We start from the raw sequence: 25,967 nt of genomic DNA, 5'->3' as shown, positions 1-25,967 counted from the left end.
CGAACTCTTCAGTGGACTCACCAGGTCGTTGTTTTCTGGATGCCAACAGGTAACAGGAGTATACCACGTTCACTTTAGGCTTGTACAGCGCTCACAGCTCAGCCATCGCCTCGTTGTAGGTCGCACTGCTTTGGATGGCCAGGAAGGAGAACTTCTCGTCGGAGTCGACCACCTCAGCAACAGCTTCGGGGAAGTTGAAGCAGTTCATCCACAGCTCGAAGAGCACCAAAGCACCTGGGACTTGGGGGTCAACTTTCAACCATTCTGAGCGTAGCAATTTCTCCATTGCCGGAGACCTCCAAAATCTAGAACAATATATTATTGGGCACTATCAGTAGCCCCAATAATGACACAGACAAAGACTGAAGGGAACGATAGGCTTTATTGTACTAGAGACTGCTGGCCTGGGTCCAAGGCTAGGAATGAGCGGGAAGGAGAGGGGACTCAACCTTTATGGCCTGGAGTCACATGGGCAGGACTAAGGGAGGAGTCAAGGCAGGAGGACACCCGAAGGGCGGGCCAGCCCGTACACATAATAATATCACTACATATCACACTTGGGAGAAGACTTTTTAAATTTAGACATGCAGCAAGGTAACAGGCCATTTTGCCCCACAAGTCTGTGCTGCCCAATTTATACCCAATTAACATACTCACCTGGTTTGTTTTGAATACTGGAAGGAAACTAGAGCCCCGGGGAAAATCCACGCAGATACGGGGAGAATGTACAAACTGCTTACAGACAGCATGAGATTCGAACCCGGGTCCCGATTGTTGCTGCTGTAAAGGTGTTGTATTAAGCATGCCAGGTCAAGTCAGATTGCAGAAGGATATACAAACTGAGGCAATTGTATGTTCAGGGAGCTCCTGGATCTCCCGGGGGGGGTGGGGTGGTGGTAAGTGGTATGGACCTCCCACATGCCTGAATTGGCTAAAAAAAAATCAGAGTCCTTCACTCCTCAGGAGAGTAAACTGCTGATTTGGACCTCACCCCAGAACCTGGATCGACACCAATCCTCCACCCTCTCTACTTGCCTTGACTCTCCCATACTTACTTCCTCATCCAAGTTGCCTTCCTCTCTACTTACCTCACCATCTCCACCCCCTCACCATTTTGTTCAGGCGCGTGCCTACATCTTGATGAAGGGCTCAAACCTGAAATGTTAATTATGTATCTTGATCTTTGCTGTGTCGAGTACACTGTTGACCTGCTGAGTTTTTCCAGCATTGTGTTTTTACTTCAATCACAGTGTCAGCAGACTTTCATGATGTCCTTCCAGTGAAATGGCAAAGCGAATGGAAGGGATAAAATTGCAGATCAGGAAGTGTCATACAAGCAACTTAATACTCCAGTGATTTCAGGTACCCGATAATAGCCCCTTTCACTGCCAAATAAAGTGGATTGAACCAGGTCTGTGGCAGGTAATCTGGTGGTGTGAAAGGTCCCACCCGGGCAGGGTCGGTAAAATTCAACCGGACTCTGACTTCTGGTAGGGGGCTGTATCAGAGTCCAGCCGAGTTAACTCGGCATTGACTCCATGACAGTGTAAATGGTCAACCTGCTCAACTGGGTATGATCAGTGACGTTAGTGCCTGCGTGCGTTATTCTGGTAGCAAAATTGATCTTGAGATTATTCAGCTCCACTGGCCAGCAGGGCTGTCAGCACATATGTGTCCTATAAATCATCTCAAGATTAATTGTAATGCCAAATAAAATGTAAATATTTGTTATACTCTGTTGTTTAGGAAATAAGATCCAGCTGGTTGGGTCTGTGACATTGCCTAAGTTTGAACTGTCTGAAGCCCACTGCGGTAGATTTTTCTTGTCTTTTATACATTGTGTGTCTTATTAAATTGTGCATGTTTTTTCCCACATACGTGCTTTATTCCCACTATGATTTCACTGTCCTGCGAGTATATAATGCACCACTCGTGACGGTCTGCTGGATGTTGCGCCCCCCCCCCTTAGATTCGCTAGTTACACATTTACCAGATAATTTATTTTTTTTTTTTTTTCTTTGGCTTGGCTTCGCGGACGAAGATTTATGGAGGGGGTAAAAAGTCCACGTCAGCTGCAGGCTCGTTTGTGGCTGACCAGTCCGATGCGGGACAGGCAGACACGATTGCAGCGGTTGCAAGGGAAAATTGGTTGGTTGGGGTTGGGTGTTGGGTTTTTCCTCCTTTGCCTTTTGTCAGTGAGGTGGGCTCTGCGGTCTTCTTCAAAGGAGGCTGCTGCCCGCCAAACTGTGAGGCGCCAAGATGCACGGTTTGAGGCGTTATCAGCCCACTGGCGGTGGTCAATGTGGCAGGCACCAAGAGATTTCTTTAGGCAGTCCTTGTACCTTTTCTTTGGTGCACCTCTGTCACGGTGGCCAGTGGAGAGCTCGCCATATAATACGATCTTGGGAAGGCGATGGTCCTCCATTCTGGAGACGTGACCCATCCAGCGCAGCTGGATCTTCAGCAGCGTGGACTCGATGCTGTCGACCTCTGCCATCTCGAGTACCTCGACGTTAGGGGTGTGAGCGCTCCAATGGATGTTGAGGATGGAGCGGAGACAACGCTGGTGGAAGCGTTCTAGGAGCCGTAGGTGGTGCCGGTAGAGGACCCATGATTCGGAGCCGAACAGGAGTGTGGGTATGACAACGGCTCTGTATACGCTTATCTTTGTGAGGTTTTTCAGTTGGTTGTTTTTCCAGACTCTTTTGTGTAGTCTTCCAAAGGCGCTATTTGCCTTGGCGAGTCTGTTGTCTATCTCATTGTCGATCCTTGCATCTGATGAAATGGTGCAGCCGAGATAGGTAAACTGGTTGACCGTTTTGAGTTTTGTGTGCCCGATGGAGATGTGGGGGGGCTGGTAGTCATGGTGGGGAGCTGGCTGATGGAGGACCTCAGTTTTCTTCAGGCTGACTTCCAGGCCAAACATTTTGGCAGTTTCCGCAAAGCAGGACGTCAAGCGCTGAAGAGCTGGCTCTGAATGGGCAACTAAAGCGGCATCATCTGCAAAGAGTAGTTCACGGACAGGTTTCTCTTGTGTCTTGGTGTGAGCTTGCAGGCGCCTCAGATTGAAGAGACTGCCATCCGTGCGGTACCGGATGTAAACAGCGTCTTCATTGTTGGGGTCTTTCATGGCTTGGTTCAGCATCATGCTGAAGAAGATTGAAAAGAGGGTTGGTGCGAGAACACAGCCTTGCTTCACGCCATTGTTAATGGAGAAGGGTTCAGAGAGCTCATTGCTGTATCTGACCCGACCTTGTTGGTTTTCGTGCAGTTGGATAATCATGTTGAGGAACTTTGGGGGACATCCGATGCGCTCTAGTATTTGCCAAAGCCCTTTCCTGCTCACGGTGTCGAAGGCTTTGGTGAGGTCAACAAAGGTGATGTAGAGTCCTTTGTTTTGTTCTCTGCACTTTTCTTGGAGCTGTCTGAGGGCAAAGACCATGTCAGTGGTTCCTCTGTTTGCGCGAAAGCCGCACTGTGATTCTGGGAGAATATTCTCAGCTAGAGCTGGATGAGGTTCCCACCCTGGATGAGACATATAAGGCAATCGAACAACTGAAAAGTGGCAAAGCAGCAGGTATGGATGGAATCCCCCCAGAAGTCTGGAAGGCTGGCGGCAAAACTCTGCATGCCAAACTGCATGAGTTTTTCAAGCTTTGTTGGGACCAAGGTAAACTGCCTCAGGATCTTCGTGATGCCACCATCATCACCCTGTACAAAAACAAAGGCGAGAAATCAGACTGCTCAAACTACAGGGGAATCACGTTGCTCTCCATTGCAGGCAAAATCTTCGCTAGGATTCTACTAAACAGATAATTTATGGTCAAGTGTGAAAGGCAACCTGGGTTGTTTACTCACCTTTTTGGAGGACTTGCGGTGTGAAATGGGCTGATGATTCAAAGGGTGTTTTGGACACTAGTTGGAAAAGCTCATTTGACCTAGTTTGTAGTGTGGTGAAACTAAAATCCCCGGAGTGCCAAGTGTATGTACACGTTGTTCCCTGAACCACAGGACAGCTGTGAAACAAAATGCCAGCACTGTGAAGTATGTACACAGGGAGAAGTCTCATTAACAAGTGATTTATGTTCTGCTGAACATATGTTTGAGCAATCCCTTGATTTTAACATGCTAATCCTTGTGATAACCCCTTCAGGGTCTCGTTCATCGCTACCTGTACAATCCCTGATTTTCCAGCCCACCAGAACCTATCAGCTCTCCAAGTTCCGGCCTCCCAAGGCTCTTTCATGCCTTGTACAATGGAGTTAACTTGGCAAATTGCCCAGTTAACGCCCCACTCACAAGGCAGTGTGAAAGCGTCTGACATGGTTAGCAATGTCCAAAATCAACCAGGTCCCTGCCCTACCTCAGAGGTATTCAGGGAACCCCTTAATACTCACCTCAGTCATGTCCTCCAGTGGTTTCAAAGCAAAAATGGCCCAGCCATTTAGTCTTGTGACGTCAGCGTTTGCATGCTGGCATCACAGGTAATTCCCAGCAGAAGGGGAAAGAGGGGTCACTCGCAAGGCAGAGGGGTCTCTGCGATCAGCAAGCCGGTGGGGGGGCAGATCAACGGGGGCAGAGGGGGTGGCGGGAGCAATTGACAGTTGGTGGAGGGGACAGGGGAAAATAATTGACAGTTTGCGTGATGCATCATTCAATGTGTCATTGTGGAGGGGCGGGATCCCCCTTAAATCACGAGTTGGTGATTCACTGGGTCGATCCCACCCCAGCTTGAAAGGTACTGGGAGCACCATCAACTATTCAATGCACTTAGGTCCCAAGAGGACTACCCAGGTGCAGCAGCTTAAAACTACCTCCTCACTGTCATCACCAAGTTGAATCACTCCATTGACTTCAGTTGCCAAAGTCCGAAGCTCTGGAATGTCCTCACTTGGGTCCTCCTGCCTTGCTTTAATACAGACGCTCCCGCTCCCCACCCCTCTATCCCGCTCCCCCCTCTCCTGCTCCCCCCTCTCTCACTCCCCCTTCACTCGCTCCCCCTCTCTCCCGCTCCCCGTCTCCTGCGCCCCTTCTCTCCCACACCCCTTCTCTCTCCTGCACCCCTTCTCTCCCACATGCCCCCCTCTCTCCATCTCCACTCGCTGCCCCTTCCTGTTCCTCCCTCTCTCCCCCACTCTGGCTTCCCCTCCCATTCCTTCTCTAACACACTCACACTTTCCTCATGAACACACCCTCTCCTCACACGTGCACACACACACTATGGGGTCAGACAGTGTGAAGGTTTCTCTACACCATCTCCACACACACTCAAACACACTCTCAGTCTCTCTCTCTTCCCCCCTCCCCCTTCCTTCCTTCCGTTATCATCTTAAAATCTTCTCCTTTGATCAAACGTCTCATGTTCTACACCTAATGGACTGAAACACACTAGTACCCATCCAGTTACTTCCAAAGCAACTGCTGGCCAGCTGCAGTGTGTGCATCTGGATTCCAGCAATTTGTTTTCACGTGGCAGCATCTCTCCTGGTCCTCCGTGTCCTAACCTCCGGACGGGTCTTGGCTGCATCCAGCCATTCATCATTGATGTCAGCCATAGCCAGTTTATTTACTGTGACTCTGCTCCAGTGAAAAATGTTGACAACACCTTTTTCTGCTGAACCATGAAAAAAACACACACCTACTTTGTCTCAAAGGAACATAAATAATTCCTCATCTCTTTTCAATGTGGTTGAGGAGATTTTCCTGAATACTCTGATAATCTGTGGGGTTTTTCTGTTCCGTAAATGGCCACTGCATTCATCAAGCTAATTGTCACCGCTGGAGACCTGCACAAACCAGAGTTGGCGTTTTCGTCTGTGGCCCATTTTCCTTTGAGTTGGTTAATTGTTCCTTACGCGTTTTAATGGCAAGCGATTTTCAGATTAAACAGCCGCAAGTATCTTTATGGCTCATAGCTGTGAAAACACGCAACTGCTTAATAGTTCTTATTCATAAGGCAGGCATATCTGAGACAGGCCTTGTGTCTTAATGTTAGTCAAGCAGAGATCAGTCATTAACCAATATTGAGGCCATATGTGCACAGTGTGCTTGTTTGTATGCGGGTATAATTGCCTCGTCAACCAGGGTAATGATGTGGATAAAGGGAGAATATTCTTTTAAAAGTCCCAAAAAGGAGTTGACTTGGAGGGTTGATTACATGATGATATTTCTGATAGAACTGTAATTCAAGCACAAATATTGGGACTGCTCAGTGATGCAGAGGTAAGGATGTTTCCAGAAAACCAGCAGTGCAGAAGGAAGCTATTTCATCCAATCAGTTTGAATTAATTCTCTGCGTGCACCACCTCCCGTCCACCATTTCTTTCTCCTGCCATGCTTAACTACCTTTTGCAATGCTTTTGGAGATGACCAGAGGAGCAGGGTCTTAGGATTGAAGGGTCTGCAGAAGAAATTTCTTTTGATAAAGTTATGAACTTTGGAGCTCATCACCGCAAGCACATTGGGTCTATGTTCATCAACTGCTCAGGTCATGGGGAGTTCCTTGTTGTCACCATCCACCTCCCCCCCCCACCCCATCCCACTTCTGAGGAGGTACAGCGTGGAAACCCGCCCTTCAGTCCATGATGACCAAGTTGCATCCCTGAGTATGTCCCATTTCCCTGCATTTGTCAACTCAAGTTTCTTGTCATCTTGCACATGTACAAAACATCGAAACAGCGTTCTCTGGTTCTTAGTGCAAAACATGCAGACATAATACATGTACAGACAAACAATACGTACGTTGGACAAGTATTCATATATACAAATAAATATTGTTTCATGAATATGAGCGTCTCAGATGGTTAGTATGAGCAGTTCCTTTGGTCGTTCAGCATTCTCCCTGCCCGTGGGAAGAAGCTATTCCTTAGCCTGGTGGTGCTGGCTCTAATACTCCATGAGTTCGCAAATCACACAACGCGCCACTACTCTTTGTGTGAAAAAAGTTGCTCCTCGAGTCCCATTTCATTCTTTCCCCCACCCCCCCCCCATTTTCAAAGAATTACAATGAAACCCCTGGTATCCGGCATCTATGGGGAATGTTAGATGCCGGATAAGTGAATTTTCTGGTTACTTAAGATTGCGTGTTGTGTGAACTAACGGTGAGGTACTAATCTTAAACTTCTTTATTTTTTAACTAATTTCCTGATTTTTTTTCCCATTGCTTGTTGTTGCCATTTGCTTGAATTCTGGATAACGGGTTTTATTGTACCTCAAGTTTTAGGCTCTATCCTGGGGAAAAAGTTGTGACTTCATCTTATCATGCACCTTCATGATTTTGGAAACCTCTTTTATGTCACAGCTCACCTTCCTATGCCTCAGTAGAAGAAATCCTAGCACACCCAGCTTCTCCTAACTTAAGACCCCCACTGCCCTTGTAACCGTCCTGAAAAACTTTTTTGCACCTTTCGGAAATCAATCCACAGGACTATAAGAGTGGCAGAGAGGATCACTGCTGTCTCCCACTTTCTCTGCCCCCACCCATCAACATGATTTACCTGGATTGTTGTTTGTACAAAGCAACAAAATCATTGAGGATCCCTTCCACCCCGCGCACAGCATCTTTCAGCAGCTCACGCTGGGAAAGAGATACAGGAGGATAGAACCAGCTCCTCGAGGCTGAGGAACAGCTTCTTCCCACAGACAGTGAGAATGCTGAACAACCAAAAGAACTCTCATATTTCTGAAACATTTATATGTGTCTGTGAGTCCTGCGTGTGTATTGTTTGTCTGTGTGTGTGTTATGTCTGGTGGTGCGTCTGCATGTTGTGCGCCAAGCACGGGAGAACGCTGTTATATCAGGTTGTACTTGTGCAACCAGATGCTAATAAACTTGACTTTCCAGTTCCTGCAGTATCAAATTCCTGAATTTTTAGAGTCTTACTCATTCTCTTTAATCTCTATCAAAACTCACCATTTTGACTTGTCATCATCCTTCTGGTTCTCTTGGCATGGTTTGACGTGTTCCACAGCCTTAGCACTTTCAACACATTACACAAAGTAACTTGATGCACAGGTGACTTCCCAAATTGAGCTCATCCTATCAGAAATATTCTTTTTTTTTAACCCATCCCTCATGCGATTTTTCTGTTCTTGAATACTAACTGACACAATTCAGTGAATTGCCCCATGCCTGAAACTAACTATTTAAATTTCCGTCGATGATGCCTGATCTCCTGAGTCTTTCCAGCACCTTCTGTTTTTATTTAAAAATTCATATTCCCAACATCTGCAGTTTTGATTTTGATTTTTCAAGGATTATCTCTGGATTTTTTCTTTGCCTGCTTTAGATTTGTGGCTAAAACTTGAATTCCCAACCCGTCCCATCAATGGAAATATCTGTCTACGCTAAACCTCTAAAAATCCTTTTTGGAAGACATTTACCACGTCACCTGTTTCATGGTGACAAAATCCACACAACCTATTCCAGCCATTCTCAACGGCTGCTATACGGCCACATTGCATTTAAGTGGGGCAGTGACTGAAATCATAACATTTTTTGTTTTTCTGTATTTGGCAGTAGAGAAGAATGGAATAAACCAACTAAACGTGACTGCTTCACAGGAAAAGGGACCCATAAACTTAGATTGCACTCTCGACATCTTTTTAGCTTTTGCATTTTCTGTGTTCTAAATCCCAGTTTGGCCGGAACAGATCGCGAAACGATTAACGCAGTGCTGTTACTGTACTAGAAACCGAGACAGGGGTTCAAATCCTGCGCTGTCTGTACGTTCTCACTGTGTCTGCGTGGGGTTTCCTCTGGGTGCTGCAGTTTCTTCTCACCCTTCAATAATGTAAAGGGTTGTAGGTCAATTGGGTGTCATTGGATAGCACAAGCTATCTTTTATACTGAAAGGGCCAAACTATGTTAAAATTTAAATACGTCCTCTTGGATTCATTTGCTTTTCTATCCCATTGGTTTTTATTTTCCAAAAATCACAGAGCCTCCTCCATTAAAAATCAACCTTTTCAATGTTGAATGTAAGCACTTTACCCATCTGGATTGTGTCCATGCAGCAGGATCTGTCTTCATTATTCCTGCAGTGGCCAGGTTGCCTTCCACCACTGTCTCGTATATTTTTACTGTTTGATTTTCTCAGAGACATGCATAAACATGCATGCAGTTGGGTCCCAATTCAAAAAGAAAAAGAAATGCTGTGTATTCACATCCCATCACCAAGGGAGTAATGGAAATTTGTTGTGTGAATGAGTGGTTTACGTTCATGTATTAAGTTATATAATTGGAACCAGTTGTGTACAGGTACACAATCCTTTATCTGGACATCTAAAATCCAGAAAGCTCTAAAATCTGGCAAGTGGGGAGAGAGATGGCAGCGAGAGTCGGGCGGGCGAGAGGGGGGACTGGCAGTTCAAGTCGGGGGGGGGCGAGGGGGAGAGACCGGCAGAGCGAGTCGGGCGGGTGAGAGGGGGGAGTCTGGCAGTGCGAGTCGGGCGGGTGAGTGGGGGGAGACCGGCAGTGCGAGTCGGGCAGGCGAGGGGGAGAGACCGACAGAGCTAGTCGGGCGGGTGGGAGACCAGCAGCGCAAGTAGGTTGGGTGAGGGGGAGAGGCTGGCAGAGCGAGTCGGGCGGACGAGGTGGTGGGGGGAGTCCAGCAGTTTGAGTCGGGCAGGCGTGAGGGGGGGGGAGACCGACAGCGTGAGACAGGCAGGCGAGGGAGGAGGAAGACCAGTAGCATGAGTTAGGCGAGCGGGGGGGAGGGGAGATGGCAGCGCAACTGGAGGGGGGTGGGGGTGGATAAGGCAGCACAATTCGGGTGTGTTTAAATCTGTCTTTCCGGAATCCGTAAAAATCCAAAATTTGGGATACACTGTCCCCCAAGGGTTCCGGATAAAGGATTGTGTACCTGTATTCTGATACCAATTGCAGGTGTTTTGCTCACTGGCATGGGGTATTTTTTGTTTAACTACAAATAGAGCTGGTAAATGGCATTTCATGATTTTTCGATCTGATGCCCCTTCCTGGAAATAAAACCTTGTTGTGTTGAGGAGGCAATTTGTAATCCAATGTGAGCTGTACCGTAAGGTGAATGGGCTTCTGATCTTACAGAACATGAATGTTTATTGAAGAGTTAATTGGTTAACAGTTTTTTTTCCAATTATAATTCGATAGCATGTGTAATTCAAGTTCCCAAGGATGGCCTTGTCAGCTGGTTTGAAACCGCAAATGAGAGAGATTTAAAGTTCTTTTAGCCAGTTGTAAAGTTCAAGTTTATTGTTGTATGTTTTGAGAAAATTAATTTGGTGATCAGTCTGGAAAGTCAACTTTTGTATAGTAATCACTTTTGTATACAACTTTTGTATAGTTTAATCACAGCACAGAGTTACAAGGAGTGATAGAACAGAGCAGAGGCAATGCTATTATGAGTGTGAGGTTCATTCTGGAGTCTGATAAAGTTGGAAACCTGGGTAATCTTTGATGCAGCAGAGGTTGGTGTTTGGAAGTAGGCAGACATTTAGGTTGTAGTTCTTCTATGCACGGTCTTCATGAGAGAGTTTTATCGAGGAATCTTTGTTCCATGTTGAACAAAAGAAATCAATTGTGCTCGGGTTTGATCGCTGGATCAAGCAGCTAGAGTTAACATTTATCTTTTTTGGCCAATCTGACAGCCTGAAGTTGGACCAATTGTATTTTTCCCTCTGCATTTCTGCTCTCTTAATTTCATTCATGCCCAAAAATTGACCCACCTCAAATCTTGAATTTAGCCATCATCTAAGCATGTGCAACTCTCTGAGTTAGAGAATTCTAAAGGTTAACTGCCCTTGAGCTGGTCAAGGATTTACTGTATTTCAACAAGTGTTGGGCAGGAAAGGATGAAAAATTTATCTTGCCCTCCCCTTCGAAAGGACTGTCTAGTGTCCTCACCCAATCTGGTTTATAGCCAATCCAGATCTACAGCTGCCCTCTGAAATGACCTGTACCAACTGCAAATTGAGATGGGCAATAAGCGACTGTGTATCTTTATCTTTGCTTTTTGAGTTTCTCCACAATTGTTTTTACTCCCAGTGTCTGCAGACTTTTGTGTTTTCGTCTTCTCATCAGTGGTCAGAACGAGTGTTGGAGGTGCATTTGGGGTGGTGTCAGTGACAATGTGGAGGGGGGGGGGTGGTTCTGAAATGTATATTCTGAAGCTTCACCAAGGTGCAATTTTATGGTTTTCTCATTTCTCTATCGTGTTTCTTCCCCTGCCCTGAAAACAGCTTTTTGCCAATGAGACATTATCTGATCACGTCGGCTTTGCCCGAGTGAAGATTGACCTCGTCAACGAAAATGACAACAGGCCGGTATTCAGCCAACCCCTGTACAACGTGAGCTTGTACGAAAATGTCTCAGTTGGGATCACAGTCGTTGATGTTATTGTAAGTACAGTTTTGTTTTGTTCTGGAACAGCAAGTTCGGAAATAGTTGCATGTTGAGTGAAATGTGGGACATGCTTCTGACCTGAAGGAAAATAAATTAAAGCTCTTAACTTGTGCTAATCAGTGGGTTTACAAGAAGGTTATAAAAAATGTTCACTGGATCTTGCAATGGATCTGATTTGGGAAATTTTTGGTGGATATCTGACATGAAATGAAGTGATAGAAGCCAATAATTTTGAGATGTTTTTAACCAGTTAATTAGACATGTAGTCTTCTAATTATTCTGGTCTTCTTCATTTCAGTGGGTCATTGGTTCTAATATTCACAGTAAAGTGTTTTACTCTGATCTATTGGAAGAAGAAACTTCATTTTGTGGTCTGAGCAATATTGGCCATCTCCAAATGCAGTTAGTAATTATTGCAAACAGTGAAAATATTTTACTCATTACGCAAAGGAATCGACATTGAAGAGATAATTTCCAGTACTCGCCAAGAATTTAATATCAGGAGGTAACGAATTCAAAAGATATATTACGGTTGGATCTACAGATGGTCTTAACAAAGAATAATTTGCAGGAATTGTACCTCATTCTGTGAAATCAGAAACATTGCAAATTAGGGAACATTGTTGTGCTTAATTATGATCCATTTCAAGAAATTTCTGTTTTGTGCGTGTTAGATTTTTTTAAAAATGGAACAGAGAATAGCTTGGGAGACCTGTTGTGACCAGATTTGAAATGATCTCCAGTAAATGTATGCAATAATTTGTGGTACAGTTGATATTTTCTGGCTGGTGAGTGTGAGATGAGCAGGTTTTCCTCCAAGTGAATGATGGGAGGATGGTAACAGGTGTTTCAGCCATCACTTGTCATTCCCATTCTCCCGTTCGGAACTAAGACCAGACCAGTCAGTTAGCAATTTTATTTTTGTCCGACACTCAATTTACAAGCACCTCTCTGCACCCTCACCCTGACTTTCATGTCATCAATCAGCAGTGCTTCAGAATCAGAATTTATTGTCATGAACAAGCCATGAAATCCGGGGTTTTGCAGCAGCATTAGAGTGAAAGCAAACATTTCATAACCACCTTACAACATTACTATAGATTAAAAAAATTAAAATAATCGTGCACGAAAAGTGAGGCCGTGTCTTTGGATCATTGATTATTCAGGAATCTGATGGCAGCAGGGAAGAAGCTGTCCTTGTGCCGCTGAGTGCTCGTCTTTAGGCTCCTGGACCTTTTCCCTGATGGTAGCAGAGTGAAGAGGGCGTGGCTTGGGTGGTGGGGGTCTTTGAGGATAGAGACTGCATTTTTTAAAACACTGCCTCATGATGATGTCCTCAATGGAGTGAAGTCTGGTGCCTCTGATGTCGTAGGCCAAGTTAACAACCCTCTAGAGCAGGGGTTCCCAACCTGGGGTACATTTGCACTTTTCAGGGAGTACATTGGGTCTGAGAGAATAACCACTACTGTACAATACATGGTGTTGTAATCTGCAGTCAGATTTCACAATGTCATTTTTTTTATCCTTAATTTTTAGGGGTACACGGGAACCTATAAAAATGCCCAAGGGGTACAGAGAAACAAAAAGGTTGGGAATTCCTGCTCTAAGAGTTTATTCTTATCCTGAGAGTTGTCTCCACTGTACCAGGTAATGATGCAACCAGCCAGATGCTCTCTACCTGCCAAGGTTTTTGAGAGTTTTTGGTGACATGCCAAATCTCCAGACACCTTGCAAAGTATCGCCACTGTCAAGCCTTCTGAGGGCTCCCAAGATGATCCTTTTTACGAAACAATATTATACAGTAAAGTCCCCAGCACCTATGGGGATTGTAGATGCTGGATATGTGAATTTTCTGGTTGACTGAGACACACTGTGACAATGCCTAACTATTACACCTGAATTTAGAATAAACAGTTTAAAAGACAAAAGATAGTGCAAAATGTGAAGTAATTTGGAATAAAAATCAATATTGTATTTAATTGTCTCAAGTTCACTTTAATCAGGTAATTCCCAGAACTTACAAAATTTCAATTCAAATCCCAGTCACTGCTGCTGTAACAGTGGCACCTTCTGTAATGATAATGATCATGGTTGCAATGCAACTAGCAATGGCTTAAGGATTATAGCTCCCATTTGATTATACTTGGTTGCCAGCTGGGGGCTGACACAGAGCAAGAGGCAATTATGTTAGATCTGTAATGGAGGCTTGCAGCTTCATGACATGCCTCATGGTAACTTTCAAATAAAGAACCTTTTCCTTCATCCATGTGTTGTCTAAGAACTCAGACATATGAATACAAGATGAAACATTAGCCGCTGTGTTAACTGTGCTGCCAACATAATTAACACATCCTCCTCCAAGTTTACGGATAAAGCCTAATATCCCTAATACAGATCAAGATCTTTATGAGGCAGGGATAGGGAAGCTCTTTGGGAAAGTCACCCCAGAGGCATCGGCTGATTCTTCATTCTGGGTGCTGCCATTTTATTCAAATAAAACTTTATTCAAACAGGTGCTGCGAGTGGGACACAATCACTGGTGGAATGTCTGCTCCCATCTTCATCAGGGGCTTGTGTGTTGCTTCGACAAACATTTACAATTTTAAACTTATTCTTGTTTATTTTAAATGTTATGTATTTATTTATTAATTTCCTCAATTCTTTTTTAATGCCACTTCTTTGGGTTTCCTGTTTGTTTGAATTTTGGTTAATGTTTTTGCTTGTGTACCAGAAATGCGGTAATTAAAGAGGCGGGACTAGCAATGCGCATTGTCAATACGTGCTATTCGTTAGCCCGTTGTTCACAGAATGCCTGCAGTCGAGGAGGTAAAATATTGGAATGGGAATGGCGTCCTCATTCCTGTTCCAACCTTTTTACACAGCATCCATTCCAGGAACATTGCAATAATTTCCTGTATGTTTAAAAAAATATATACATGTCTGGCAATTGATTGAGGGCTCTCACTGTTTCACCTGCTCAGGATCTGTCACTCTGAATTTCATATTCATGATTCCTTAGGAGGTTTGGATAGCACAACAGTTGCTGAATAACTAGGTCAGAGCTGAAATTTAATTAATTATTAAATTATGAGATGCATAAATTGGGTAGAGAGACAGAATCTTTTTTTAAGGGTGGAAACGTCAAATACTAGAAGGTGACGGAAGGAAAGTTTGAGAGAGAAATGCAGGGCGGCACAGTTAATGTAGCAGTTAGTGAAGCGCTATTGGAGCGCCAGCGATCTGGGAATCAAAATCCAGCACTGTCTGTAAGGAGTTTGTACATTTTCCCTGTGACCACGTGGATTCCGTTCGGGTTCTCTGGTTTTCCCCACTCTCCAAAATTGGAGGGGATTTGGTGTTTTTGTGGTGGCATGGGCTCGTCGGCAGGAAGGGCCTGTTATCTCTTTTTTTTAAAAAAAGCTTAATTTGCACAAAGAGTGATCGATAACTGGAAGGGGCTGCAGGGTTAGTGATGGACACTGATGCAATCATAGGTTTTGGGATGGATGGGTGTGGATCGTTTGCAGGAAGAATAGAAAAGTAAAAACATGATGCTGAAGAAACTCAGCAGGTCACACTTTATGGTGTGACCTTTATGGTGTACTTTATGTAGCAAAGATAATAATACGTAACTAACATCTTGGGCTTGAATCCTTCAAGAAATGAGCAAAATGTAGGCAGTCACCCTCCACCTCCCCCCCACCATTTTGTTTAGACACCTGCCTTAGTTTTGCTCATACCTTGATGAAGAGGTCAAGCCTGAAACATTGGTGATGCACCTTTATCCTTGCTCTATAAAGTACACTGTTTGACCTGCTGAGTTTATCCAGCATTGTGTTTTTGCCTCAACCACAGCGTCTGCAGACTTTTGTGCTTTGCTGCGGGTAGAAGAGATGTGGTTGAATTTGTCATGGGGACAGACATCTTGAGCTGAGAGGGCCGGTCGCTGTATCGTTCTGTGCTCTAAAGTTTCCAAGCCTTTTAATTTAAAGAGCTGCAATGTGTCCCTCGCAATCTCATCTTCAGTGAAAATGAAGGCAGCATGAGTCTCTGCGCTTGGAATCATCTACTATTCATTTGCATAAACTCTCTCCATGCCATCTATCGCCCTTCGGTTGTTTGCTGAAGAAAAAATTCCCATCAAACTTTGTCTTATCCAAGTTAAATTATAATGCAATTTGGTTTTCTGCTCTCCAGCCGTAACTATGCTTCAGAAGTTACTTCATTGACTCTGAAATGGTTTGGAGTGTTGTGAGGCCTGTACAAAATACAAAGCTTCCTCCTTGTTAGAGTGGCTGATTTTTTTCTCCAGTGTCCTTGGGATGTACCCCAGTGTTTCAGATCCAATACCATTTATTGTCATGTCAGAAAACAGAAATTTTACATTACATGAAATTGCAATAAGGTAGAGAAGATTTGCCATGAGCATTGCCCGACGCCCCTTGCAGTCAAAGAGAAGCAAAAGAGTCTATCTCTTGTAGCCTCACAAGATTCCAGTTCAGTTCAAACCATCAACAACCTGAGCCCAGATCCAAACCTCTGACACGATTTTTTAAAACTGTAAAAATGCAGCACTGTAAAAGGCCGTTTTCCGCCCACAGGCCTGTGCCACCCCAGTTGACCTACACCCCCATGTTTTGATTGGTAGGAGGAAACTGGAGTGCCCAGAGGAAACCCATGCAGACATGGGGAGAACGATTGAACTCCTTGCCGACAGCGCGGGATTAGAACCCCGGTTGCTGGCGCTGCAGCAGGGTTCAGCTAACTGTGCCGCACCACGAGGAAGCCTTCAGTCCCCAGTCCCTTCGGGAGCCCTTCTTGCCCTCAGCACCCTTTTGAATCCCATATCTGATTCTCATGAGTAAGTTTGATCCCTCCTTATTGTAACAGCAAACAGAAAGGACCATGTATGCATTCACAGTTGGGTTCTTCCTTCATATTGTCAGATATTTCTGGCATAACAAGTAAACACTTTAAATAGAAATAGTGCATATTATTCACAAGCTCATTTTAAAACTCTCATCCCACTTTAGATTTTAATTGATAATTAGAAACTCTTTCGGCATCATTCTCAAGAGTTGAGATCTCATTTGAACCTCTTGTTAGAATACTTATTGCCTCATAATCACTCCCAGGTGTCCATTAGACTCTCTTTTTCATTGCGACAATGGTCTGTAAATTCTACATCAAAATTGTGGTTCTGTGGCCCTCAAAACAGTGGGGGATTTTGTTTGCTTTTCTAAAGTAGGGAAGACAGAGACAGAGAATGCATTTGTGATTATTTTACAAGCAGATGGTTTTGAATTAGAAATTGCACACAAGACGGCCACATTTGGCAGGTATAATTAGTGGAAACAGATGCTGAAAAATCCTAATTGCGCAGCCATCAACAACAATAACGTTGTACCTTCAGATTGTAAACTTCAGCAGACCAGTCAGGCAAGCTCATCAACTCATTCCAAGTTATTGGTTTAATAGTTAAGGCATTGATTGGAGTGATTGACGGCATAATAGCATAAAAAATCATTGCAAAATCATCGAGGACCCCTTCCACCCCACACACGCAGCATCTTTCAGCTGCTTCCATAGGGGAAGAGATAGAGGAGGATCCAAACCAGCACCACCAGGCTGAGGAACAACTTCTTCCCACAGGGAGCGAGAATGCTGATGGAGCGAGAATACATATGTCCTGCATATGTATTGTTTGTAAGTGTGTTTATGTCTGGTTGTGTGTCTGCGTGTTATTCACTGAGGACTAGAGAACGCTGTTTTGTCAGGTTGTACAATAAACTTGACTTGACGAAAAATGACAGAAGGCATAGCCCATGAGGCCCTTCAAATGGGCTCCTCAACTTAAGCATTATGTGCATCCACTCATCAATTTCCCTGCCCATTCTCCATATTCCCCCGATTCCTTGATCTTCTAGACTTCATCATTCTCAGCCTAAATTATGCTCAATGGCAATAATTCTCCCCGAGAGTGATAAAGATGCAATGAGATTTGTAACTGAATATCTCCACCCTAAATGATCCTTGTTCCTTTGACAAAGCCCCAGATAAATATTTCAAGCCTGCATACATTACTTTAGCACCAAATTATAATAGGGACAGCTTCATGCCACTGTCATTCTCATCTTGATTTGAGTCGTATTTTTACATTATTTATTGTCATTGTGGCCCCTGAACTCAGATTCAGACTTATTGTCAAAGAACATATATGACATCACCTACCACCCTGAGATTCTTTTGACGGTTCCATAGCTGAGTGGTTAGAGCACTGATATTGTAAACTGGGGGTCATAAGTTCGTTCCTCGCTGGGGCTGCATTTCTGTGAGAGGCACTGGACCAGTGGCAACTCCCTGTCTTGCTTACAGTGGACAAAGTTAAAGAATTTTATGCATGTTACATTCTAAATGTAGTATTATGTGACAATAATGGAACCTTTACCTTTACATTTTTCCAGCGGGAGAGCTATAATGACAACTTATTGTGCAAAACAAATGTGCACAAAGTACACATGAACACAAATCAAAAGCATAAAGAACTGACAGAGAGGAGAAAAAAACAAAGTGAAAAAGTAAGAGCCCTTAAATGAGTCCCTGATTTGAGTTTGTTGTCGAGGAGTCTGATGATGGAGGGGGAGTAGCTGTTCTTGAACCTGGTGGTATGAGCCTTGTGGCACCTTTACCTCTTTCCTGATGGCAGCAGCGAGAACAGAGCATGTGCTGGGTGGTGTAGATCCTTGATCCTGCTGCTCTGTGACGGCAATGTTCCCTGTAGATGTGGTGGGGAGGGTTTTGTCTGTGATGTCCTGAGCTGTGCCACTACCTTATAGAGGGCTTTATTGTTCGGGGTATTGGTGTCCCCCATACTGGACCGTGATGCAGTGGTCAGCACACTTTCCACCACACATCTGTAAAAATTTTCCAGGGTTTCTGATATCATCCCAAACTTCCACAAATTCTTGAGGAAATAAAGGTGCTGACATGCATTTTTTTTTAACCCTCCCCACCCTCCCAACCCTTTAGGTAACTCCCTTAAGGGGAGCCAAATACAAAAACAAAACAGAATATATAGAATATTTCAAAGTATTTTCAAATTCATATAGTCCAAATAAGAAGACCACATATTAACAAAGAAGGAATAATTATCATGCAAGTTACATGTAATTTTTTCCCACGGAACACAAGCTCTTAATTCATTATGCCATCATGCTTTGTTAATCTCCACATTATCTTTCCAAGAACTAGCTACACATTTTCGTGCTACAGATAACACTAAACGTACAAATGCAATTTGAAATTTATCCAACCCCAGTCCCTTCAAAGAAACCATAAAACCTAACAAAAAAAAATAAATGGGTCTAATGGTAATTTAATCTTAAATAATTTTTCCAGGACCAATCTAATTCCTTCTCAAAATGGTTGTATTTTAACACAAGACTAGACAGCATGTAAAAAACGTTCCAGTACATAGTCTACATCAAAAACAAGAGTCCAAATTACTAAACCCTTATTTTTTCAATTTCTCTGGAGTCAAATATAACTGATGTAAAAAATTATAATTAACTGTTCCATATCTTGCATTCGTCAATTTAGTTACACTGTCATGGCACATAACCTCCCAATTGTCTTCAGGAAAAATATAAATTAAATCACTTTCCCATTTAAGCCTAGATTTCTCCTATCCTGGTTTATCCATACTATCTTGTAACAATTGATACATATCTGAAATATAACCTTTCTTTAGTACAGAGGAAATCAAAGACTCAAATTTTGTCAATATAGATAAATTAATCTCTTTACCATAATTCTCTTTTATCAAAGCTCTGAGTTGATAGTACACAAATAAAGAATTTACAGATATATCAAATTTCTCCCTCAATTGAGTAAAGGAAAGAAACTATGCTTCTTCAAAGCAATCCTGAACTATCTTTATAGCCTTAGAATTCCATCTCTTTAAATGATTATTAAACATTGAAAAGGGAATTAGTTGTTTATGGTATAATGGAGTTTGAATTGATAGTTTTTCCTTCAACCCTAAAACCATATTTCTTTTACTCCATATCTTTAACAGGTGCTATTGCATTCCCGTAATAAATTCATATTCCATTTAAATATGAACTGATGTACCTCAACTTCAGAAATACAAGCCATTTCCACCTTCAACCACTCAGAGGTTGGTCCATATCCATCAATCTACTAACAAATTTGAACTGAGCTGCTTCATAATAATTTTGAAAATGAGGTAATTGAAGACCACCCAATGCATATTTCCATGTAAGTTTATCTAAAGCTACTTGTGCTAATTTCCCCTTCCATAAAAATTCCCGTACCACACAATTCAAATCCTGAAAAAAAACTCTTCGAATGTAAACAAGGTATCAACTGGAACGAATATTGGATTCGAGGAAATATATTCATTTTAATACAATTTACTCAACCAATTAACATTAACGGAAGATCTTTCCATTTAATCAAATTGATTTTAATCCTTTTTAATAAAGGAACATAATTTAATTTATATAAAGATTGGTAATCTGCATTTACTGTTACTCCCAAATATTTAATTTTTTCTGACCATTTCAATTTTATAATATTTTTATATTCCAAATATTCTCCTTCCCTAACTGATAATATTTCAGTCTTATCCCAATTTACTTATATTCAGATAACTCCCCAAATTTCAGCAAACAATCTTGCAAATATTTCAAAGATTGCTCCAGTTCTGTCAAATAGACCAACACATTATCCGCAAATAAATTAATCTTGTATTCATCATCTGCAATTCTCATCCCTTTAATCTTATCATTCTGTTGTATTGTCTGAGCTAATGGTTCAATAGCCAATGCAAACAAGGCTGGTGATAATGGACAACCTTGCCGAGTCGATTGCATTAATTTAAATGGTAAAGAGGTTTGACCATTTGTCACCACCCTAGCAATTGGGTTTTTATATAAAGCTTTAACCCAACCAATAAAATAAAATAAAATTTCTCTTACACCTTAAATAAAAAATTCCATTCAACCCTGTCAAAAGCTTTTTCTGCATCCAGTGCAACCACCATTGGATGGTTGGGTTGCTGTTGAGATGCATTGACAAATGTAATCAATCTTAGAATGTTAACAGACACATTTCTATTCTTAATAAAACCTGTTTGATCTACATGTATCAACTGAGGTAAATATTTAGCAAGTCTATTCGCTAATACTTCCACCATAATTTTATAATCTGCATTTAGTAAAGAAATAGGCCTATACGAAGATACTTTCAATGGATCCCTATCTTTCTTTAAAATCACAGTAATTATAGCACTCGAACAAGATTCCAGTAACACCTGATCCTCAGCTATTTGCTGTAGAACATCTCCAAATACCGAGGATAAATCTTCATAAAATATTTTATAAAATTCAGCAGAAATCCATCATCCCCCAGTGACTTCAACATCTCTTGTATAGCTTTCAACATCTCTTGTATAGCTTATTTAATCTCAAAATCTGTAAATGGAGCTTCTAATTCCCTAACCTCCTCCTCTCCTAAACAGGTAAATTTAATTTAGATAAATAAGAATCAATAGAAACAGCATCCTGCTTTCCCTCAGAAGTATATAATTGTTGATGAAATGAATAAAACTGGTCATTAATTTCCTGAGATTTATAGGTAACTATTGAATTATTTTTAATAGCATTAATAATTCACGATGTCTGTTCTGTTTTTAATTGCCATGCTAACACCTTATGAGCCCTCTCACCTAATTCATAGTAACGTTGCTTAGATCGATTAATTAAACAGTCATACTGATAGGTTTGTAGTGTATTATAACGTAGTTTCAACTTTGCTAAAGCTGTCTTTTTATCTTCTGTAACATTTTTCTGAAATTCCTTTTCCAACTCAGAAATTTGTTTTTCCAATGTTAAGCTTTCCACCACATATTGTTTTTTAACTTTCATAGTATAACTAATAATTTGCCCACGCAAATATGCTTTCAAAGCATCCCATAATACAAAAGTACTGCTTACTGTATTAATATTCTCAGCCAGAAATAAAGCAATCTGTTCCTTAACAAAAGTAACAAATTCCGGTTTCTTTAATAGCATTGTATTAAGCCGCCATCTTTAAGACAATTGGACCACTTCTGGACTTGCACAAGAGAAAAACAACATAGAATGATCTGATATGACCTGGCTTTTATATTCGCCTTGAAGAACTCTACCTTGTAAATGTGCCGATACCAAAAAATAATCTATTTTAGAAAATGAATCATGTCTAAATGAATGAAAGGAGAAGTCTTTCTCTGTAGGATATACTCTCCTCCAAATATCAATTAATTTCAAATCTTTCATCAAGGACCCAAATGATTTCCTTATACTTTTCGGAGACCTCTCCAACAAAGGATCTAAAACACAGTTAAAATCTCCTCCAACCAAAATATTTTCCTTGGCCTGATTTAACAAGAAAAAAGCCTCCAACATAAACCTTCTGTCATCCACATTAAGTGCATAGATATTTTACAAAGTCCATAATTCAGCAAAAATTTTACAATTCAACCTCAAAACCCTCCCTGCATTACCTTCAAAGGATTCTAATTCAAATGGTAATATCTTATGAATTAAGATCGCTACACGTCTCACCTTGGAATTGAAAGAAGAAGAAAATACATGACCAACACAATCTCTCTTCAATTTCATATGTTCTTTTTCGGTCAAATCTGTCTCTTGCAAAAAAGCAATATCAACTTTCATTTTTTTTATATAAGCCAATACTCGTTTACGCTTAATAGGATTATTCAATCCCTTAAAAGTTGAAAAATTCAAGTTAGACATTTCAGTAAAAATTCTACTATAAAATATTACTCCCCTTTCTAATTCCATAAATATTCTAAAACCCCCCCCCTATATAAAAATACCACAAAAACAAAAAAAATATTTAAATTTCCCCTCAGTAAACTACTAAAAAGTAGTAACTCCCTAAAAATCTGAGTGTGGTTAAAATGCACTAGTGGCAGACGACTATCAGGTCTCAATGTCATCCACCCCCCCCCCCCCATCAGACTTTCATAAAGTAATTATACAGACAAATTCAACCCAACAATTCCAATCCTAATGATTGTTCTGGGTCTTCAATATCAAGAAGACTTTGCGTCAATTCAACCTTCTTTCCATTCTTTCTGTGTTTCCCATTCTTTCCATTCCTATTTCCATTTACCCTCCTTTTAGGTGACGATAATGGTGACCGACCTTTTCCTCGCAAATCTGGTAACAAATTAGCAAAAGTTAATGCATCATGATCGTTTTCAAAAAATTGAGACTGAAAATTCCCATACAAAACTTTAAGTACAACTGGGTAACGAAAGGCAAACTTGTAACCCTTTCGCCACAACACTTCTTTAGCTGAATTAAATTCTCGGTGCCTTCTAATAATTTCTTGACTCAAATCTGCATAGAAGGGGGGGGAGTCACGTGATGGAGTAGTGGCCAGACGGTGAACTCCAGCCCTCTCCAGAAAAGTCAGAAAAAACAAAGAAAAACACAAAGGCACAGAAATAAAAGTTAAAGAAAAGTGAATATAAAGGTGGAAAGAAGATGGCGACAAAAAAAGAAAAATCGAAATCAACGGTAAGAAGAGAGGAAGAGAAGACAACAGAGGAAGAAGGAGAAGGCCTTACCTGTTCGAAGAGGCCCGCGGTGGAGAGAGAAACCCACTCCCTCAGGTCGGTAGAAATTGGACTACAAAAATGGCTCGCTGAGCCGAGTAAAAGTGCGCAACCGCGCATGAAAAAAAACACACCGACGGGAGGGGTGAACAGCTGGGGAGTCGATCTCCACAGCCGGCAACGACAGCTGCAGAACACCTGCAGCAAGAAGAGAACACAGAAGACAATGAAAACAAGAAAGAAGAGAAGAAAAGGGCAACAAAGGAACAACAGATGGCCAACCCAGAGGAAGAAGAAGAGGAAGAGGAAGAGTACAGTGAAATAGAAGAAGAAGGGAAAGGCAAGAGAAAGGATATACTTTCTCTTATTAAAGAATACATGGAGTCATTTAAAGAAGGGCAAACACAGGAATTTAATGATTTAAGAAGAGAAAATGAATAAAATAGATATGACCTTAACAGAAATGGGAAAGAAAATGGACAAGATGGAAGAGCGGAAAGTAGCAGTAGAAATGGAGGTAGAGGACTTAAAAAAGAAATTAGAGGAATCTAATAAAAAAGTTATAGAGACACAAGAACTGTTAGCTCAGAAAATAGATATAATGGAAAATTATAACAGAAGAAATAACATAAAGATAGTGGGCCTTAAGGAAGATGAAGAAGGCAAGAATATGAGAGAGTTTATAAAAGATTGGATCCCTAGGATCCTAGGATGTCCAGAACTACAGCAAGAAATGGAAATAGAAAGGGCACATAGAGCATTGGTCTTTAAACCACAACCACAACAAAAGCCAAGATCTATTTTAGTAAAATTCCTAAGATATACTACAAGAGAAAAGGTACTGGAGAAGACAATGGAAAAAGTAAGAGAGGGCAACAAGCCACTGGAGTACAAAGGGCAAAAAATCTTCATTTATCCAGATATAAGTTTTGAACTCCTAAAGAAGAGAAAGGAGTTCAATACAGCAAAGGCGATTTTATGGAAGAAAGGGTATAAATTTATACTAAAGCATCCAGCGGTATTGAAAATATTTATTCCAGGACAACAAAACAGACTATTCTCGGATCTAGAAGAAGCACGAAAATTTGCAGAACAATTACAAAATAGACTGAGGGATGAAGACGTGTAATGAGAGTAAAAATGACCACGATTTATATGTATGTGGGTAAAGAGGTATAAGTGTGTATATGTATAATGTGCATACGTGAATGAATCCATATTTAGAGGAAAATATAGATAGTATAGACAAGAATTAATAAGGGAAGGAAATGGAATAGAGGGAATAAGGAGGGAACTAAAAGAGTGACCTTTGTTACATATGAAAAGTGAAATCTTTTCTGGGGGGGGGCTGGGTGGGGAGGAGTTGCGGTCACTGCAAAATCAGCTGACACTTGCGAGTGAATTCGCAAACCCAAATGGAGAGGGGAGATGTGGTTGTCCGACAAGGGATAAAGGACAACTCAGGAGGGGAAGGGGAGATTGGGGCTAAAGAAGTTTTAAATAGGAGAATAAGGAAAATGTTTGATGTTTTAGGAATGTTGTCTTATAAACGGTTTAAAATAAGAAAACAGAAATGGAAAAGGAGGAAAGGTAATGATGGAAAAACGGAAAGGGAAGATAAACAAAGTATAAAATGGCTACGTTGAACTATATGACTTTAAATATTAATGGAATACATAATCAAATTAAAAGGAAGAAACTGCTAAATTTACTGAAAAACTAAAAAACTGATATAGCATTTGTGCAAGAAACACACTTAACTGAATTGGAGCACAAGAAATTAAAGAGAGATTGGGTAGGACATGCAACAGCAGCATCGTATAATTCAAAAGCAAGAGGAGTGGCTATATTAATTAGTAAAAATGTGCCATTTAAAATAGAAGAGGAAATAATAGATCCAGCAGGGAGATATGTAATGATAAAATGTCAGATATATTCGGAGTTTTGGAATCTACTCAATGTATATTCACCTAACGAAGAAGATCAAAAGTTTATGCAAGATATCTTTTTGAAGGTAGCAAATACACAAGGGAACATATTAATAGGAGGGGATTTCAACCTGAATTTGGATTCAAATATGGATAAAACTGGGAAAAAAATTAACAGAAAGAACAAAGTAACCAAATTTATAATTAAATCAATGGAAGAAATGAAACTTTTGGATATATGGAGGAAACAACACCCAAAAGAAAAGGAATATTCATATTACTCGGATAGACATAAAACATACTCAAGAATAGACCTATTTTTGTTATCAGCTCGTATGCAAGATAGAGTAAGAAAAACAGAATATAAAGCTAGAATGCTATCAGACCATTCACCCTTAATATTGACAGTAAAGCTAGAGGACATCCCTCCAAGAATGTATAAATGGAGATTAAACCCCATGTTACTTAAAAGGCAGGATTTTAGAGAATTTATTGAAAAACAAATAAAAATGTATCAGTGAAAGATAAGTTTATACTATGGGATGCAATGAAAGCATTCATTAGAGGGCAAATAATAAGTTATGTAACCAAGATGAAGAAGGACTATAATCAGGAAACAGAGCAGTTGGAAAGGGAAATAGTAAATATAGAAAAAAAATTAGCAATGAAGGAAGATACAACTAAAAGAAGAGAATTGGCGGATAAAAAAATAAAATATGAAACACTACAAACATATAAGGTGGAGAAGAACATAATGAAGACAAAACAGAAATATTATGAACTAGGGGAAAAAACGCACAAAATCCTAGCATGGCAGCTTAAGACAGAACAAGCGAAGAAAATGGTATTGGCATCAAGGAAAAAAGACAAACAAATTACATATAATCCAAAAGAAATTAAGGAAAACTTTAGAGAATTCTATGAACAACTATACCGAACTGAAAACGAAGGGAAAGAAGGGAAAATAGATGAATTTCTGACTAAAATTGAACTACCAAAACTACAA

The 25,967-nt window shown here is 41.2% G+C and overlaps 1 protein-coding gene across 13 annotated transcripts in view; it reads left to right on the top strand.

Annotated features, from left to right (window-relative positions):
• Positions 1–25,967, top strand: part of cdh23 (cadherin-related 23) — an 874,975-nt gene that overhangs the window by 341,726 nt on the left and 507,282 nt on the right. For 9 of the 13 annotated variants that reach the window (XM_069885557.1, XM_069885559.1, XM_069885553.1 and 6 more), the window contains 2 exons: positions 11,218–11,376; positions 17,845–17,958. In XM_069885557.1, the coding sequence (XP_069741658.1) occupies positions 11,218–11,376; positions 17,845–17,958 (273 nt within the window). Of the gene's footprint in view, positions 1–11,217; positions 11,377–12,916; positions 13,252–17,844; positions 17,959–25,967 lie in introns of those variants that run through there. The other 4 variants (XM_069885556.1, XM_069885568.1, XM_069885567.1 and 1 more) reach the window with 2 other exon arrangements.

The sequence above is a fragment of the Narcine bancroftii genome, chromosome 6, assembly GCF_036971445.1.
Source record: "Narcine bancroftii isolate sNarBan1 chromosome 6, sNarBan1.hap1, whole genome shotgun sequence".
Taxonomy (NCBI): domain Eukaryota; kingdom Metazoa; phylum Chordata; class Chondrichthyes; order Torpediniformes; family Narcinidae; genus Narcine; species Narcine bancroftii.
Note: the sequence above shows the minus strand (reverse complement) of the source record. Positions and strands in the feature narration are given on the sequence as shown.